The following is an 18,170-nucleotide window of genomic DNA, read 5'->3' on the forward strand; positions in this document are numbered from 1 at the left end:
GGTGCTCCTCTTAAAAGACCTGCACACAGACTTCCTCACTGACAGACTCGCTTGCTCTGAGCTCCAGCACTGGGGCAGTAGCTCAAACGGTGCCAGGAACATACAGAGCTGTTAAAAAGAAATTACGAGGATGTAGGGTATAGAATAAAGAATATAGTCAAAATACTGTAATAACTATGTATGGTGCAAGAGGGGTACTAGATTTGTTGGGGTGACAGATGCGAAGGGATTGGGGGTAGGGTGAAAAAGATGAAGGAATTAAGAAGTACAAAATGATAGTTACAAAACAGTCACGGGATGCAAAGTAAAACATAAAGAATATAGTCAATAATATGGTAATAACTATGCATAACACCAGATGGGTACTAGACTAGTCAGGGGGATCACTTCTTAAATTATATAAATGTCTAACCACTGTGCTGTGCACCAGAAATTAATATGAAGTAATATTGGATGTCAAAATAAATAAATAAATAAAGTATGAAAAAAATTAAAATAAAAATTACATATGAAGGAAATGTGGTAAGCTGGATATTGCTTCTCAAACCCAAGATGTCTGAGTCTTAATCCACAGAACCTGTGAATATGTTAATTTACATCGTAAAATGGGACTTGGCAGATATGATTAAATTGTGGATTCTGACTTCCAGATGGGCCCAATGTAATCATAAGAGTCCTTATAACAAAGAGGTAGCATGTTTCCCCAAAAATAAAACCTAACACGAAAATAAGCCCTAGCATGATTTTTCAGGATGACATCCCCTGAACATAAGTCCTAATGCATCTTTTGGAGCAAAAATTAATGTAAGACCCGGGCTTATTTTCAGGGAAACATGGTAGGAGGATCAGAGTCACTAGCAGATGTGAAGACAGAAGCAGAGGTTGGAGTGGCTGAAGATGGGACCATGAGCCAAGAAATGCAGTCAACCTATAGAAGATTTAAAAAGCAAGGAACTGGATCCTTCCCTAGAGGCTCCAGAAGGAACACCGACCTGCCGACACTCTTGATTTTAGCCCAATTAAACTATTTCAGACTTCTGACCTCCAGAACTGTAAAATAGTAAAGCTGTGTTGCTTTAAGCCACTGAATTTTGGGCAGTTTGTTATACTAGCAATAGGAAACCAATACAGGGCAACAGAAATTTTAGAAGGTGGATACAGTCCCCCAAAGCTTCCCAGTGAGGGCTCTACCCTCCAGGGGTTGATTTCTGAAATCTGATTTAAGAACAAGTTATTTTGAAAGTGTTCCTCATGTGATTCCAATATGTACTCACAGTTGAATATAAACTTTTGGTAGGTAAATGAGAGACCAGAACTCTCTTAAAATTTCATTCAAGCAGTAGAACTTGCAGGCAAAGACTACATTTCACTGCATCTCGTGATTACTTACAACTTTTTTTAAGTTGTTAAATCCCCTTACCAACTGAAATTAAAAACACTGTAGTAAACAAACAGAGCTCAAAGTCAAAATCATAAAAAGTACAATTTTGTACTTACAGAAGTACAATTTTGTGAAGAGGTCTTTACCTCTTCACAGATTATAGATGGAGGCACTTTGCCAATATTCTTAAGATTTTTCAGTATTTTACATCCAGTACATGCTTAAAACTGTCATTTAATCTTTTTTGTATATATTTGTTTGATATTTGAATATGAAAACCACACCCCCTATCAATAGAGGTCCCTCTACACTCTACCTGTTTATGTCTCAAAGTCCTTATGAATCCATTCATCCTTTCCTTATTACCTCACTTACTCACTTGTACTCACTCATCAAATATCACTGAGTGTTGAGCATGTGTAAGACTCCCCTCTACACATCCTTTGTACTTGTGATGATACACAGACAAATAAGACATAGTCCCTACCATCCAGAAACTATTTCCTCTATATTTTAATGGAATTATGTAAATACCTTTATAGTTGTGCCTTTTACATCAGATTATAATTGTTTACATCTATATCTCTCCCAAGATAGTGAGTTCTTGTGGGCAGGGAGTAGGTCATGATCATCTTTATATTTGTGGAATTCAATAAATGTGTGCTTGCACAGGTTCCGGACTGACTGAATCAACTTAAAAGGAGAATGAAGTACACACACAGAAAATTCACTCTACAAATCAAAATTTTTAAACGAGAATATGGAAAATCACATCTATTGGTAATATTTTTACCAGAGGAGATGGAAGATATGCAGAGTCAGGCCTATATGGTCACCAACCCTTTCTTTTTTCTCCTGAGCACAAAGGAAGACGTTTTCCAGTCTCCTCAATCTAGATGGTGCCAAGTGAGGCCACATGGGATCATGTGACTAGTTATGGCCCACGGAACGTGCATGGGTCAAAAGAACGTAGGCTACTTCCAGGCCTGGCCCCTAAAGTCACTCTCCCTTTAGATTTTTGCTCATTCTGTTATCCTCTTTCTTGACAGCCTTAGAGACCACAAGTCAAAGACATCGTCCCCCTTATCCATGGAGATACAATCCAAGATCCCCAGTGGATACCTGAAAATGCAGATAATACCGAGCCCTATAAATACTATGTTTTTTTCCTATAGATACATACCTTTCACTTAAAGGAAGCAATTTACAGCTTCTCTTTGGCATATCCAAATTGCCAGCATCACTACTCTTGTGCTTTGAGGTCATTATTTAGTAAAATAAGGGGTATTTGAAAACAAGCAAGAGATACTGGGACAGTTGTGACAATCAATCTAACAACTGAGATGGATACTGAGTAATGAGTGGGTAGTGTATTGAGCATGGATAATCTGGACAAAGGGATGATCCATGTCCCAGGAGGGCTTGATCCTCCAATTGGCCTGTGTCCATCCATTGGATTTCTGATGCCAACTATAATGTTAATAGAACCTGCCTATGAAATATTTTTGAGTCAGCTTCAAGTGGACTTTTATACAAAGGTCATTAGAGCACTTAAGAGGACAAAGAGCTGGGTTTTTACCTTGCAGTATGCAGCAAGTTTTGTGCTTGCTTGCAAATACGTGTTTAATACATGTCTGTATAAGTTGTAGAATTTTGTCTGAGACTTGCTTTTATTATGACCTGTCATCAAAGTATGGGCAACCTTCACCCATATCAAACTTTTCCACATTTAACTATTATCTGAAAGAAATTATAAGGGTCAACTTCAGGGATGGTGTAGATGCCTGATCACTGCACTGTACACCTGTAGCTGAATAATAATGAATGTCAACTATAATTATATATATATAATATATATAGTCACAAGAAGTGGAGTACAGCATAAGGAATAGAGATAGTGGCAACATAATGGCTGTGTGCGATGTCAGAGGGGTAGTGGATGGGGGAAGGGGGTTTGACACAGTGTGAGGAATATAAATGATAAATGTCTAACTATTACATTGTGTTGTACACCTGAAACTAATTTAAAAAATTGGTCATATGGTGCTAAATAACCTAAGGTTCATGAACAACATTTACTTTGAGTATATACTTAGACAAAATCAAGTACAAAGAGTTTGTACTTAGTTTCATAAACCATAACGAGGTATAATCAAACAATATGGTGAATGTTTAAATTAGAAAAAAATGTCACAATAAAAGACACATTGTCATTAATCCCCCTCAAAATATACCGCTCTGTTCAAACACACTTATCCCATCGTTCTTGCCACTTTCTGAAGCAGTTCTGGAAGTCCTCTTTCATGAGTGTCTTTAGTTGCACTGTCATGGCTGCCTCAATGTCCTGAATCATTTTGACTTTGGGGAAGAACCAGAAGTTGCATGGTGCCAGATCTGGTGAATAAGATGGATGCCGACACACTATAATGTTTTTATTTGACAGAAATTGCCGTATACCAGAAGCAATGTGTGACACAGAACATTGTCATGATGAAAGATGAAGTAAAGACACTCAGAACTGCTTCAGAAAGTGGCAAGAACAATGGGATAAGTGTGTTTGAACAGTAGGGGAGTACTTTGAGGGGGATTAATGGCAATGTGTCTTTTACTGTTAATAAATTTTTTTGATTTCAAGGAGCCTTTGGAAAATTCAGTCAAGCCAGAGCAATTTCCCAACATCTGGCGAATTCCAGCTGAGCCCTGCCTTTGCCACACCTTCCCTTGCTTTTGTTTTAATTATGGGATAATCTCTTAACTTGAGCCCACTTCTTGGCTCTACTCTCCTGTGTCTGACATGTGATCCTGTGATACTGTCATAGTCATCATCATAGCTGAATGAATTTTATAGCTTCCAAAGAATTGGACAACACCTTTGTCCTTCCATGGGCTGGAATTTTGTGTTCTCCTTTGAAGAATGAATGGTCTGCTCCTCCAAATGTGAAGAAAGTTGAATGTCTAACATTCTCAATGGTTGTTCATAGCAGACTGGAGCTTTTAGCCAGAATTATAACTCAGTTTTAGAAACTGCACAAATGAAACTCTTTCGCTCATTAGGGTTTATGAGTATTAGCTTTTAAAAAAGAAATCCTTAGAGTTGACTAAAAACGTTCTGGAATGAAAGTCTAGTAAGGGCAGAATTTTCTTAAATGGTATTACTAGGGACTTTGCTCTTCTCTCTCTTGCTTCCTCTAAAATGGGAAGAACAAGCTATTGAAAGAGCTGAACAGAGTAGACTTACATTTGACACTAAGACTGGTAACCCTCACTCATCCTGGGGTCTGGCCACAACACAAGGTGATACCGGCCTGAATATTGGAAACTAGAAGGATTAGCTGTGGCAAATCCTTTCTGAATGAATGATAGCTAACTAAATCAAAAGGAAGGGTCAGGTGCTATGGGTTTCCCTGGGAGGAACATGGCCACTCCTAAAAATTAAGGTAAGGAAAAGCAACAATGATGTTATTATGTACTGGGCTCCTATTGCTGCCAGACTGGGTGCATTATATATCTTGTCTTGTTTTAGGCTCACAACTGTGTGTGGCAGACACTACTAGTATCTCTATTGTACAAATAAGGAAACAGAGACATAGAGAGATTAGGTAACTCAGAGGTTTCCAACCTTGGTCTTGGTCTGTGGAAAGCCACAGCCCATATTTTTTCCACTATCCCATAAAAATAAAGTGAGGGGAAAACAGGGAATTTCAGTAGGCCAGCCATAGTGTCAGTTCCCTACTCTGGACTGTTAGCTTACTCCTGTATGTATCATACTCTGTCTTATATTTTAAATCATCTTACACCAGTCTTATTTTCATAACTTATTTCGAGCTCTTTGAAAGCAGGCATTGATTTTATCTTGTACAACATCGTACTCTCAACATTAGAGGAATTCAATAAGTATTTACTGAATAAAAGAATAAATGAACTAACAAATAGGTGAATTTCACTCTCCTAGGCTATGGGACTCTTTATCTCCTACCACATTAAATCTAAATTACTTGGATAGTCAATAAAAATAAAAATACTGGCCAACAATAACTGCATAGTTACAATGCAGCAAACCTCTGTGCTTGCCCTTTATAAGCACCAGCATATTTAATCCCCACAATGACAACAGACAAATGGTAAGTCAAAGCCGTGTAGTCTCACCCCAAAATCTGTACACTCAACCCTATATTCCATGGTGCCTCAGGCACAACTATCTACTGAATCTGAATTCCTACTTCTTCCCAGCATACATCCTCCAGTTGCACTGGTTTCCTTATTTTCCTTTCTTCCTTTCTTCCTTCCCTCCTTCCTTCCTTCCTTCTTTCCTTCCTTCCTTCCTATAACCCTTTCCTAATTTTGTTACATGCTTCTCTAGTGTCCTTATCTTTCTTTCCCTTGGGTTAACTCCTAAAGCTCCAATTTCAAGGTACACACACTAACTTGAACATTCCCTGATTATTCGGACTCTAATTAACATTTCGGTTAATAAAAGCATGCCTTGTAGAACTCTCAGATAAAAACTGCGATTTATTCCTGCCATAAAAATATAAATGGCTCAAAGGGTTCTTGAAATACTGGGCAATTTGCCTAAATTATCCGGGTAGTTTGTTTAACCTTTCCTTTCATTTTAGCTCAGATCACTGCATTTGAAAGCATATTTGTTTTTATACCAAAAAATGAAATATAGTAACTTTACAATAGAGAAACCTGGTGGACACCATTTTAACCAAATTTAGGGATTAAAATTGAGGAGTTTCAAATTAACCTCACCAAGAATGGGACAAACTAGCATCAGGGACATTCTAATGCAGTGTACTGAGAGGGACATCGTTACTTAGGAACCAATTCTGTCACAAGGAAACCTCAAAAAAAACAAACTAAGTTATTTCTATAAAATCCCTGGTGCTTACTCTTCAAAAAAATATCAATATCATGAATAATGAAAATCAGAAGAAACAAATTAAAGGATACTAGAGAGACATGATAACAAAATGTCCTGGATTGGACTTGTCAAAACTTCAGAAACAGCCAAAGGAAAACCAATGAATCACCAAAGTACTAATTAGTAAAAGCTTATTGAGCACACAACAAAAAGATAATTCACGGATGCTGAAGCACGGAAACCAAAACGTGGAATGAGACTCAGGGGTATATTTTATAAAGCAGCTTATATAGTGACTATTTATTCTTCACAGTAATTGGTTACAATGTTAGAATTTTCTTAAATGATAGGGAAGGAATGGGTCATTGGTTACTTCATATCAACCCCAGGAAACAGTTCAAGTTTTGCTTATGGTTTTCAGAGGCATAAGCAGGAAATGGCCCATGTAAAGTTAGTGTAAACTTTGTTAGACTAAATTATGCTTTGTATTACTAAACTGGTTTTGTCTTCTCAGGGAATTTTCAAGTTTGGTCTGTTTGTTTTTTATTTTAACAGACTTCATTATAATGAAAGAGTATCTTTGGGACACTCATTGAAATTGGAATACGAACTGTATATTTTTTAAGAATATTATATCAAGTTTAAATTTCTACACGTGATAACAGTGCTATAGTTACTAAGAGAACTCCTTTGTTTTTATGAAATACACACTAAGGGTTACCATTTTTTTCTGATGATTCAGAAAAAAATACATACACATAGCAAAGGGGGCAAAATTTTAACAACTGGGGCATGTGGGAATTAGTTGCACTATATTTGCAAATTTTAAATTATTTCTGAATAAAAAGTTAAAACAACAATTTTGGTGAAACATTGATAAGCTGAACCCAAAGTGCTCAAAGAAACTTTTAACTTTGAGAGGGAAACAAAAGAAAAAAGTGCATTGAGGAAAATAAGAGATAAACATGCAAAATGACAAGATTATATGTCAATGGGCAGTTGAGCTTAAATTTAGCTCTTTCCCATCTTGCAAGATGGCAGGTGAAAAAGCTGAGACGCCAGACGCTAAGGAGGAGAAACCTGAAGCCAAGCAGGCTGATGCCAGTGCAAGGCCAAAATGCCTAAGAAGGGGAAGCCCCACTGCAGCCGAGTCAGAGGACTTGGCATATTCCCGATTAGCTATGTACACCTGAAAGGCCATGTACAAGAGGAAGTATTCAGCAGCTACATCCAGGACTGAAAAGAAAAAGGAGAAGTTTCTTGCTACTGTCACAAAACCAGTTGGTGGTGACAGAATGGTGGCACCGAGTGGTTAAACTTCGCAAAATGCCTAGATATTATCCTTCTAAAGATGTGCTTGGAAAGCTGCTGACCAATGGCAAGAAGCCCTTCAGTCAGCACGTGAGAAAACTTGGGGCCAGCATCACTCCCAGGGCCATTCTGATCATCCTCAATGGGCGCCACAGGGGCAAGAGGGTGGTTTTCCTGAAGCATCTGCACAGTGGCTGGCGACATGTGACTGGATCTCTGTCCCTCAATCAAATTCCTCTGTATAGAACACAACAGAAATCTGTCACCGCCACCTCCACCAAAATTGATATCAGTGGTATGAAAATCCCCAAATATCTCACTGATGCTTGCTTCAAGAAGAAGCTGTGTAAGCCCAGACACCAGGGGGGTGAGATCTTTGACACAGAGAAAAAGAAATACAAGATGACAGAGCAGGGCAAAATTGATCTGAAAGCCATGGTCTTGCAAATTCTGCCAAAAATCAAAGCTGTTCCTCCGCTCCGGGGCTACTTCCGCTGTGTTTGTCTCACAAATGGGGTTTCTCCTTGCAAACTGGAGTTCAAAATTTATTGCAAAGAACCTGATTAAATGTCTGAGGTATTAAAAAATAAAATAAAAAATAAAGTGGAGTGGCAAGTAGCCAAACCGATTGGTTAGTGTTTTCACACTTGAAAAAGGCTTGTATATCATTTAAGTGTTGTATAAGAAACAGCAACATACGTTACTAAATGTATAACGTCTTCCTAACTCTCTATGGAGATAGAAATTATAATGAAACCTATCTCTTCATAAAACACTAATCACTTCCTCTGACATACAGAGTCTTGAGGTTTCTCACATTATGGTATTTCCTAAGAACTTTGGCAATAATTCTTAGTCTGTAAGTAGAGAAATCTTGCCTCTGTCAACTACATAGGCAGCAGTGGCCCTACTCAGAGACTAGAAACACAACTAACACGTATTCACATGCTTCTGTTTGGAATTACACTTTCGTTTCGTTTCTTTTTTTTTTTTTAACTTCGTGATATTCTGCATTGTTAGTTGTTAGTTCTTGATTTCTAACACAAAATCTCTTTTTCATTTGCACCCTTTCAGGTCCTAACTGTCCTCGACTATTAGAATGGCCTTAATGTCCTGTTTTACCTCCTTAGAAATCCATTCGGCAAACTCTTTAGAGTTCAAAAACCTTCAGAAATATCTTATTACAAAAAAAAAACAAATCCATAAATTTCAACAGCTCAGACTTCATTCAATTGAAAGGTAGATCATGAAACAGTATTTGAAGACTTGAGGAAAAAGAAAATGGCAAGACATGAATTCAAATCAAATACTATTGGAGAACTGTACTAAAGTGTTTTATTTGTGTACTGAATATATTTTAATTTTTTTCTCCAGTAAGTGGCCACTAATTTTTGCCAGGAAAAAAAAATGATAACAGCACAATTTTTTTAAAATAGTGTTTGTAGAGTTTACCATGTGAAGTAAACCAATTTTCGATGTTACCAAAATACACTTCATGTAAATTTCTGTAGGTTTGTACTTGGATCCCTTTTCAGGCTCCGCAGCTTACATCCGTGTTACAAAGCTGTTCAAGAGTTTTAAAAATAACTACTTAAACAAGTCAGAATGCTGCAAAGAAAAGGAACAGTTTTGCTTTTAAACCTGCAACACTCCCGCCAACTGGCCTCGGAGAATCCCGGTTCCCGTGCTCCTGGCTCCGGACTTGGACTCAGTAAGGATGTGCGGGGCGTGTTTATCTAGGTGGCTGCAGGAAGTTTTCCGGCCTACGGCACAATGTCCCGCTGATCGTCTGCCCACTGGGTGACCCGCCCTAGAGTCTCCAAAAAGCCGCTTCCGTCACCCGTCACCCTTCACTGTCCCAGCTATGGCTGCACGCCTCATCCGTGGGTCCCTGCGCTTGTGGGGCAGCCTGTACGCGCCGTGTCCACTGCGGTCCGCGAGGTGAGTGCCCACCCGCTCCAGTTGTCGGGGCCTGGGAAGCCCCAGAGCCTGGGTGGCGACAGCCACCTCTCCTGGAAGACGGCAGCAGGAGGCCGGCGCGAGGCTGGAGCTGGGCGGTGCGGGAGGAAGAGGGTGGCCGAAAGGGCTGGAACCGGGTAGGATCCCCTTGGACAAGGGTGGAGGCGATCAGCTATGCAGCCCTCACCACGGGAAAGCTGAGAGGGGGATTTTGCCATAACTTCGCTCTCAGGCTCCACTCCAGCCTGTCCGGTTCTGCGGTGGACTATACTTTCAGGAGTTCTCGCGAGGTGGGGGGGAGGGGGGTCAGCCGCACGGCGCAGTTGCCTGAGCTCGGACTACGGACTACGACCTTCTGTCTTAGAACTGTGGCTGAAGGCAGTCACCCCTCCGTGAACTAAGGAGCGGGACTCCCACCACCTCGCTGATCCGGAGAAGTGGCCCCCAGGAGACAACCCGGGGCGGAGAAGACCTGGCGACGGCCCCATCAGACAAGGAAATTAGTTTGAGATTTATTAATTGACCCTTTAAATAATTAAATGCAGAGGAATTAGTGAAGACAGTTTCTAAGTGGCCCAGTGACTATTAAGGTAGTGTTTATAAGGTAGCGTTTAAAGCTTCAGGTGCTGTCTGACACTTAGGGCCCATTCACTAAACTGGGAGCAGTGAGGGTTCACTGTCAATGATGGTAACAGGACGGATAAATTAGCTCATTACAGCACTGGAGTACTCGGAGACGCTATGGGAGCAGGGAGACGAAATGCTTGCTATTCCTGAGGAGGGTTGGGAGGCATCTCTGAGGACTTGACTGGACTTAGGATACACATACTTTTCTAAGCATTTCCCCAGAACTTCTTAAAACAGTGGTCCTCAAACGTTTTGGTATCAGGACTCCATTATACACTTGAAAATAGCAGGTCCCAAGGATCTTTTGTTTATGTGGGGTGTATCTATCGATATAGATTATCAATAAATATCTACAAAACTGAGAAATTTTACAAATATTTAGTTCATTTAAAAGGAACAATAATAAACCCATTACATGTTAACAATTTTATGAAAAATAACCTTTCTCCCCACCCAAAAAAAGTGAGAAGAGTAACATTGTTTTACATTTTTGCAGACTGTTAATGTCTGGCTTAACAGAAGACAGCTCAACTCTCATATCTGCTTCTGCATTAAGTCTATTGTGATTAAGTTATTTTGAAGTATAGGAAGAAAATCTACTCTTATATAGAGGATATTGGATAATGGAGGACCTGAGGGACCCTCTGAATAGGTCAGGGATTATAGTTTTATTTATAACAGGTTCCTTAAATCTTAATGTGCATATGAATCACTAGGGATGTTGTTAAAATCCACATTGTGATTCAGTAGGTCTTAGGTGAGATCTGAGATTGTATATTTATAAGCATTTCCCAGATGTTGCTAAATGGTGGAGATTGTCTCACTTTGATAATGTAAGTGAGACTAATAATAATAATACCAATAATGATAATTAGAGTCTAGCATCTTAGATTAGTAGCAGTTTATTGCCTTAGTAATATAATGGCCAATTTATTCAGTACAAATTTCCTAGTTTTTAATAGAGAGAAAAGGGGCCAATTTATTCAGCACAAGTTCCTTGGTCTTTAAAGTAAGAAATGGATGTTCCAACAAACTTGCTGCCAAGTATTTGATTTTATTTCCTCTTCATATTCTCTCTGGAACACTTTTGACTGATCTGAAAATCTTTATTCTTTCTGGCACTTCTTTCACTTTCTTGTTTTCTTGTGTATTTTACTTAGAAATATTCCAAAGGTTTCCTTAACATAACATGGGATATAAAATTTTAAGATTCAGGCAGATTTGAATGTAAATTCCATTCTTTATTTGCTAATTATTTTGACAAATGATTCAGTGTCTTAGAGCTCCAGCTTCCTAGACTCAGCACATATTTTCTGTGTGGAGAAAGCCCAACTATGGAAAACCTATATGGACAAATGGGTACATTATAGTTTTATTTCTACTAGCAAGAAATTGGAACCAATCATTTTAATTATGGGATAAAGGAATTTTAGTCTGTCCATTTGATGTAACATGACAGTTGTCAGCAAGGATCCTATGTGTCCTGGTCCCATTACCTCGGATGTCATCTACTGCTCTTCTTCTCACTCAGTCCCCTCTATCTACACCTGGTCTCCTTGCTCTTTCTAGAACACATCAGATACCATCTTGCCTTAAAAGCCTTTGCTCTAATTGTATTCTTGGCTTAAAGTATTTTACTCCAGCAATCTGCTTGGCTAATTTTATCATCTTTAAGCATTTGCTCAAATTTCATCTTTGTAACTTAACCTACCCTGACTGCACTATTTCATACTACAGCCTAGTCCCTGCCTGGTTCCAGACACACACACTCTGATCCCTGCTCTACTTTTCTTTTCCATAGTACGCATTACCTAACATATAATTTACTTCTTTAATTTATTTACCATTTAGTATTATTCAGTCTCCCCTGCTAGCCTGAAGACAGGGATCTTTATTTTGCTCATGGTTGTATCCCAAGTTACCTGAACAGTGCCCGGTACATAATAGGCACTCATAAAGCATTTGTTGACTAAATGAATGAATAAGCCATTAAAAATGATTATTTCAAAGACAGAGTAGCAACCAGAAAAATTTTTATGAAGACAAAAGGCAGACCAAGTATAAAACTGCAATATTAAATGTTCACAACTAAAGGTTACCATTTAAAAGCCATCTCAGATTGTATTAACAAATAAAACTCAACTAAAACTTGCATATAAAAGATAAACCTAAAACAAAATGACACAAAATGTGTATTAAGTATTAATTCAGCTCAGGCTGCCATAAAAAAAAAATGGAAATTTATTTCTCATCATTCTAGAGTCTGGATAGTCCTAGATCAAGGTGCTGGTCCAGTCAGTCCCTGGTGAGAACTCTCCTCCTGACTTGTAGATGGCCACCTGCTCCCTGTGTTCTCATATGGCCTCTCCTTGGTACATGTGCACAGGGGGAGAGAGAGAGAACTTTCTCTTCCTCTTCTTATAAGACTATCAATCCTCTTGGATTGGGACCCAACTGTCATGACCTCTTTTAACTGTAATTACCTGCTTAAAGCCCTATCTCCAAATACATCACATTAGGAGTTAGAGCTTCAACATATGAATTTGGGGAAGGGGACACAATTTAGCCTATAGCATTAAGCAAAGATACATTGACTAGAACAAAATAACCCATTCCAGAGAAAAAAGATAGAAACAAATTAATTGCCAATAAACAAGACTGGGACTTTTCTGGACAAAGACTAAAAAGCAGGGTCCAACTAAGGAAGAAAGAAACCCAAAACAGAATTTCAAGCAAAACAGAAAAACATCCTTTGGCAATATTTGAATACATGATAAAAAGTTTTTTAGATGTGAGCTTGAAAATGTACAAAGTGATACCCAGAACCTAGAGAGATCCAAGATGGCATAGGAAATAAACACTGCCTGCTTTTTTCTGGGAACACATTAAAATTTCAAGTAAATTATGGAACAGTCAACCTGGAGAACCATCTGAAGTCTTGCTGAACAGAAGTTTTATAACTAAGGATATAAAGAAGAAGCTACGTCAAGACTGGTGGGAGAGGTGGAGAAGCGAAACAGTCTGGACCCAAACCTCCGTGTGGCAGTTGAGAACTGGGAGAAATAGCTCAGCCACAGAGGTTCTCCCCAAGGAGCAAGAGACCCTAGCCGCACACCAGCCTCTCCAGCACAGAGTACTGGTGCCGGGAAGAGGTGCTCCCACAACATCTGGCTGTGAAAAACAGTGGGGATTCTGACCATTCTGGTGGGATGGAAGGCTGCGGGAAACCCAGCTGTCCTCTGAAACAGCCCACACACAGACTCTGTCACCCCCAGGCACTCACCCTGAGCTCTGGCAGAGGGATGGTGACTTGGGAGGTGTTGGAGGCATATAGGAGGCAAACTGAAGTATGAAGCTTTGGGGCAGGGCTGGAGAATTGTCACCATTTTCCCTGTGGGGAGTCCTCTTCCCACGCAGCCTGGAGGCAGATGCCATCTTTAAAGTGTTGAGCCCGCCCCCATAGGCCAAATCTGAATCTGATTTGTCTAGTGAACTCCACTGCTCCAACCTGCTGACTCACTGGGAACCCACCCCACCCAACTCCCCCAACACTGGAGGCACTTTTTCTGCTAGCAGACAGCCCTGCTCAATTGCACTATCAGAGTCCCTGAACCCCGGTGGGTGGTGACTGGCCTCAGTGTGCTCTGAGACTTTTGCTGAGTAGCTCCAAACTCAGCACTGGCACCAAACCAGAGTCTACATTAACCTGGTGACCCCAATTCTTCCCACTCTAGTGACTCCATGAGACCCTGCCTCACCCAACTCGCATACCACATGAGGCTTTATCAGTGGCTGAACTTTAAGGAAGCTAGCAGGTGGCAGTAGGCCTGGGGTGTCCTGGCTTTTTGTGGAGCTACCCCAAGTCTGGTATTGGTGGTAGCTATCCTCAGTTTGCAGTGTGTCCTCTCCTACATGCATCCAACTTTAGCACAGGAAACAAACAACCACAAAGACCTTTATAGCTCTTACCAGGTAGTCCCTGGCCTGGCACAGGCAGTGGGAGACCTGGGCCTGCACCATATCCCCTCCCAAGAGGCCCCAGAACCAACATACTTGGAGGTGGGCTTCAGACCACAGCAGAGCACCGTCCAATTAGCCCTATAAGCAGCACACCCAAAGGGTGGTCCCAATAGGCACCAGAGCCTACTGGGGTGAATCCCATTCAGTAGGGTAAGTCCCCCACACAATAGCCCATGAGATGTGGATGTAGCCGAACCTCACAGCCAATCAGCCTGAGGGCCAATCCCACTAATTGATGTTCCAATAGCAATCAAGGCTCAACTATAAGAGGGCACACACAAGCCATGCAAGGGACACTCCTAGAGCACTTGGAACAGATGACCAGGGAGATTGTGCCAGGGCCCCACAAGGCACCCACTATATAAGGCCATCCGGCCATGACTGGGAGACATAGAAGATCTACCTAATACATAGAAACAAAAACAGAGAGGCAGCCAAAATGTGGAAACAAAAAAATACATCCCAAATGAAAGAACAGGAGAAAACTCCGGAAAAAGAACTAAATGAAATGGAGAAAAGCAATTTACCAGAAACAGAGTTCAAAACACTGGTTATAAGGATGCTCAAGTAACTTAGTGAGAACATCAACAAAGAGATAGCAAGCATTAAAAAAGACATAGAAACCATAGAAAAGAACAAGTCAGAAGTGAAGAATACAATAATAATAATAATAATAATATATATATACATATATATATATATATATATATATATATATATATATATATATATATACACACACAATGGAATATTGCTCGGCCATGGAAGGGAATTGCCATCTGTGGTGGCATGGATGGACCTGGAAGGTACTGTGCTGAGTGGAGTGTCAGACAGAGAAAGACAGATGCAATGTGATTTCACTTATACATGGAGTCTAAAGAACAAAATAAACAAAAAAGAACAGAAACAAACTCATAGATACAGAAAAGACTTCGATGGTTGCTAGATGGGAGGGGGTTTGGGGGTGTGGGTCAAGAAAAGGAAGGGATTAAGAAGTACAAATTGGTTGCTACAAAGCATTTATGGGGATGTAGGATATAGCATAAGGAATATAGTCAATAATATTGTAATAATTATGTGTGCTGTTAGATGGGTACTAGATTTGTTGGGGTGACAGATGGGAGAGGGATGGTGAGTAGAGTGAAAAAGGTTAAGGGATTAAGAAGTAAAAATTGGCAGTTACAAAACAGTTATGGGGATGCAAAGTAAAACATAGGGAATACAGTCAATGATACAGTTTAACTATGTATAGTACCAGGTGGGTACTAGACTTGTCAGGAGGATCACTTCTTAAATTACATAAATGTCTAACCACTATGCTGTACCCCTGAAATTAATATAAAATCATATTGAATGTCAATTGTAATTGAAAAATTTAAAAAGTGGGGGAGGTGAAGGGGAATAAGAGGTCCAAAAATCCAGGTATAAAAGAAATAAATCATGGGAATGTAATATATAGCATTGGGAATATAGTCAGTAATATTGTGATAGCATTGTATGGTATCTGTTGGTTGCTGGACTTATGGTGGTGATCACTTCTTTAGGTATATAAATGTTGAATGACTATGACGTATCCCTGAAACTAATATAATATTGTATGTATATGTTAGCTATATTTTTAATAAAAATCTTTTTAAAAAAAAAAAAAAGTGATATACAGCATATCAAAAAATGTTTAAGACTACCCCTGGGGAAAAAAGTCTGAATACCATTGAACTAAAGGGGCTACACAGAAGTCTCATTTTTAGGCTTAGTTTAGGGGGTGCGGAGAGGAAATGTCAGTTTCTGAACATCTGGAATAATTCCCTACTAATCCTTACAAAGTTTGATGGACATTTTGATTTTTATTTATACCCAGATTGGCTCTGTAATGTAGCAATAACATCAACACTGTTTATATCTTACACACCTGCCATTTGAAATTGTATGATTCTGGATAAAATATTAATGTGGGGGTTGCATTATTGTAAACATTGTATATGACATGAAGACTTAACGGTATTAGTTTGTTGCAATATTTGAATCTTGTATAATTTAATCCACATCATGTGACAACACTATTTTACCTGAACGCATATACATGGTTAGTTGTAGGCATGACTTCCTTTTTATGGATTTGTAAGTAAAGAGTTATTTGAATAAGAGTTAACTACTTAATCTCATCCAGACGAGGAAGATCCTGTCGAAAGTGATGATGCTCAAATTTAAACAGATTTCTCAAATTTCAGACTCTATACCTGCCTTTAAAGTGTGCCTGGGGAAAAACAAAATCAAGGTATTTCCATGTTTTTCAGTGACATTGATTTGCATATGAATAGCAATTCACTTAATTTTCTTAATGTATATATATTTTTAAGATGCTCTCATTCCGGAGGGGAAGAACGTCTAGAAAGTCCTTTTGCCAAAAAATTAACAGATATAGGAATTAGAAGAATCTTCTCTTCAGAACATGACATTTTCCGGGAAAGCGTAAGGAAGTTTTTTCAAGAAGAAGTGGTTCCTTATCACACAGAGTAAGTGGCATATTTTCCTTTAAAGTAATGTACATTAGGAGTACAATAAAGATCATTTTCTAGACTGCTGTGTGTTGTGCTACTGAATAAATACTGTGTTCAGTGCTTTAAAAACCTTTTACTGTCTTCAGTATAATTCTGTAAGATTACAAGATTTTCAAGCTAGTTCAAAATTGTAACTATGTACGGGGACGGATGTTAACAAGACTTATTGTGGTGATCATTTTGCAATATATACAAATAATCATGTTGTACACCTGAAACTAATGTTATATGTCAATTATATCTCAATTTAAAAAATTGAGGGGTGGCTGGGTGGCTCAGGTGGTTGGGGTGCTATGCTCCTAACCCTGAAGTTGCCAGTTTGATTCCCACATGGGCCAGTGAGCTGCACCCTCTACAGCTAGATTGTGAACAATAGCTTGACCTGGAGCTGGGCTGCCCTGAGCGACCAGTGGCCAGCATGAGTGGCCGCAGTAGGCGTGATTGGCTGGCAGCTGGTGAGAGATGCTGTGAGCTGCTGTGAGCGGCTGGCCAATGCCAGTGACCGATTGGCTCAGCTGAGCAGAGCGCAATGCTCATAACACCAACATGGGCCACCTCCACAACTAGACTGAGAACAATGGCTGGAATCGGAGGTGGGAGGGGGCAAAAGGGAGAGGAGAGGAGAAGAAAGGGAGGAAAATTGAAAATTTAAAAATCAATCTAAAAATAGTATTTTTGAAAACTGGTTAAGTGTCAATGAAATACTTGTCAATTCCATATTCTTTCTTTTTTTGCTTCATGAATGCATTAAAATGCATAAAAGCTCAAAGCCAGCATATGGCAAATACTGGTAGGCAATAGGCTACCTCAAAGTATTTTTATTACTGGATGAAATATTTATTGATCAATTAATTACTGATTACCTCCTTTATTGACCAAAAAACTGTCATTTCTATTAAAATAAGATTTTGGTGTGTTTCCAAAATTCACTTAATGCCAATAATTTATGACAAAACCATTCTACAATTAGAATGCTTTTTAAAAATTATTTTTAAATAATTTCCATTAAGTTTTTATAAATACTTCTTGGTAAGAATGACCAAAACTAGCTAAACGCTGATACTATACACAACTAGTCTTTGGTGAAAAACTAGCTTCTTAAAGACAAAAGAAAATGTAGTATACTTCACTCAAAGACATTGTTTTTTGATTATTTCTTTACTGTTTTAAATTTCATTCCAGAAAAATTGTTGGTGAGGACTTGAAGTAAACATGATAGAAGTTGACAAATTGGAGTCAATAATAAAAATATTTCTGAAGCTATTTTAGTCAGTACACAAAACACACCAAAACAACACATTATAATCAAACTCTTTTAAAATTTCTTGAAGTATCTGTATTTATCTTTAATCAATATCTTATATCCCATATCTTACTAACTATACCTAACTACGACTTAAGAAGAAAAAAAATTCTCAGATTCTTTAACCAGCTTCAGCTAGCCATG

At 39.0% G+C, this 18,170-nt stretch overlaps 1 protein-coding gene and 1 pseudogene across 2 annotated transcripts in view; both read left to right on the forward strand.

The window, feature by feature from the left end:
- The first annotated feature begins 7,282 nt into the window (after positions 1–7,282).
- On the forward strand, positions 7,283–8,126 carry LOC117025956 (60S ribosomal protein L6-like; annotated as a pseudogene).
- Positions 8,127–9,315: 1,189 nt separating this feature from the next.
- The window catches only part of ACADL (acyl-CoA dehydrogenase long chain), a 36,236-nt gene continuing 27,381 nt past the window's right edge, over positions 9,316–18,170 (forward strand). For both annotated transcript variants that reach the window (XM_033111503.1, XM_033111504.1), the window contains exons 1-2: positions 9,316–9,500; positions 16,523–16,678. In XM_033111503.1, the coding sequence (XP_032967394.1) occupies positions 9,424–9,500; positions 16,523–16,678 (233 nt within the window). In that variant the 5' untranslated portion in view covers positions 9,316–9,423. The remainder of the gene's footprint in view (positions 9,501–16,522; positions 16,679–18,170) is intronic.

The sequence above is a fragment of the Rhinolophus ferrumequinum genome, chromosome 8, assembly GCF_004115265.2.
Source record: "Rhinolophus ferrumequinum isolate MPI-CBG mRhiFer1 chromosome 8, mRhiFer1_v1.p, whole genome shotgun sequence".
In the NCBI taxonomy this organism is placed as follows: domain Eukaryota; kingdom Metazoa; phylum Chordata; class Mammalia; order Chiroptera; family Rhinolophidae; genus Rhinolophus; species Rhinolophus ferrumequinum.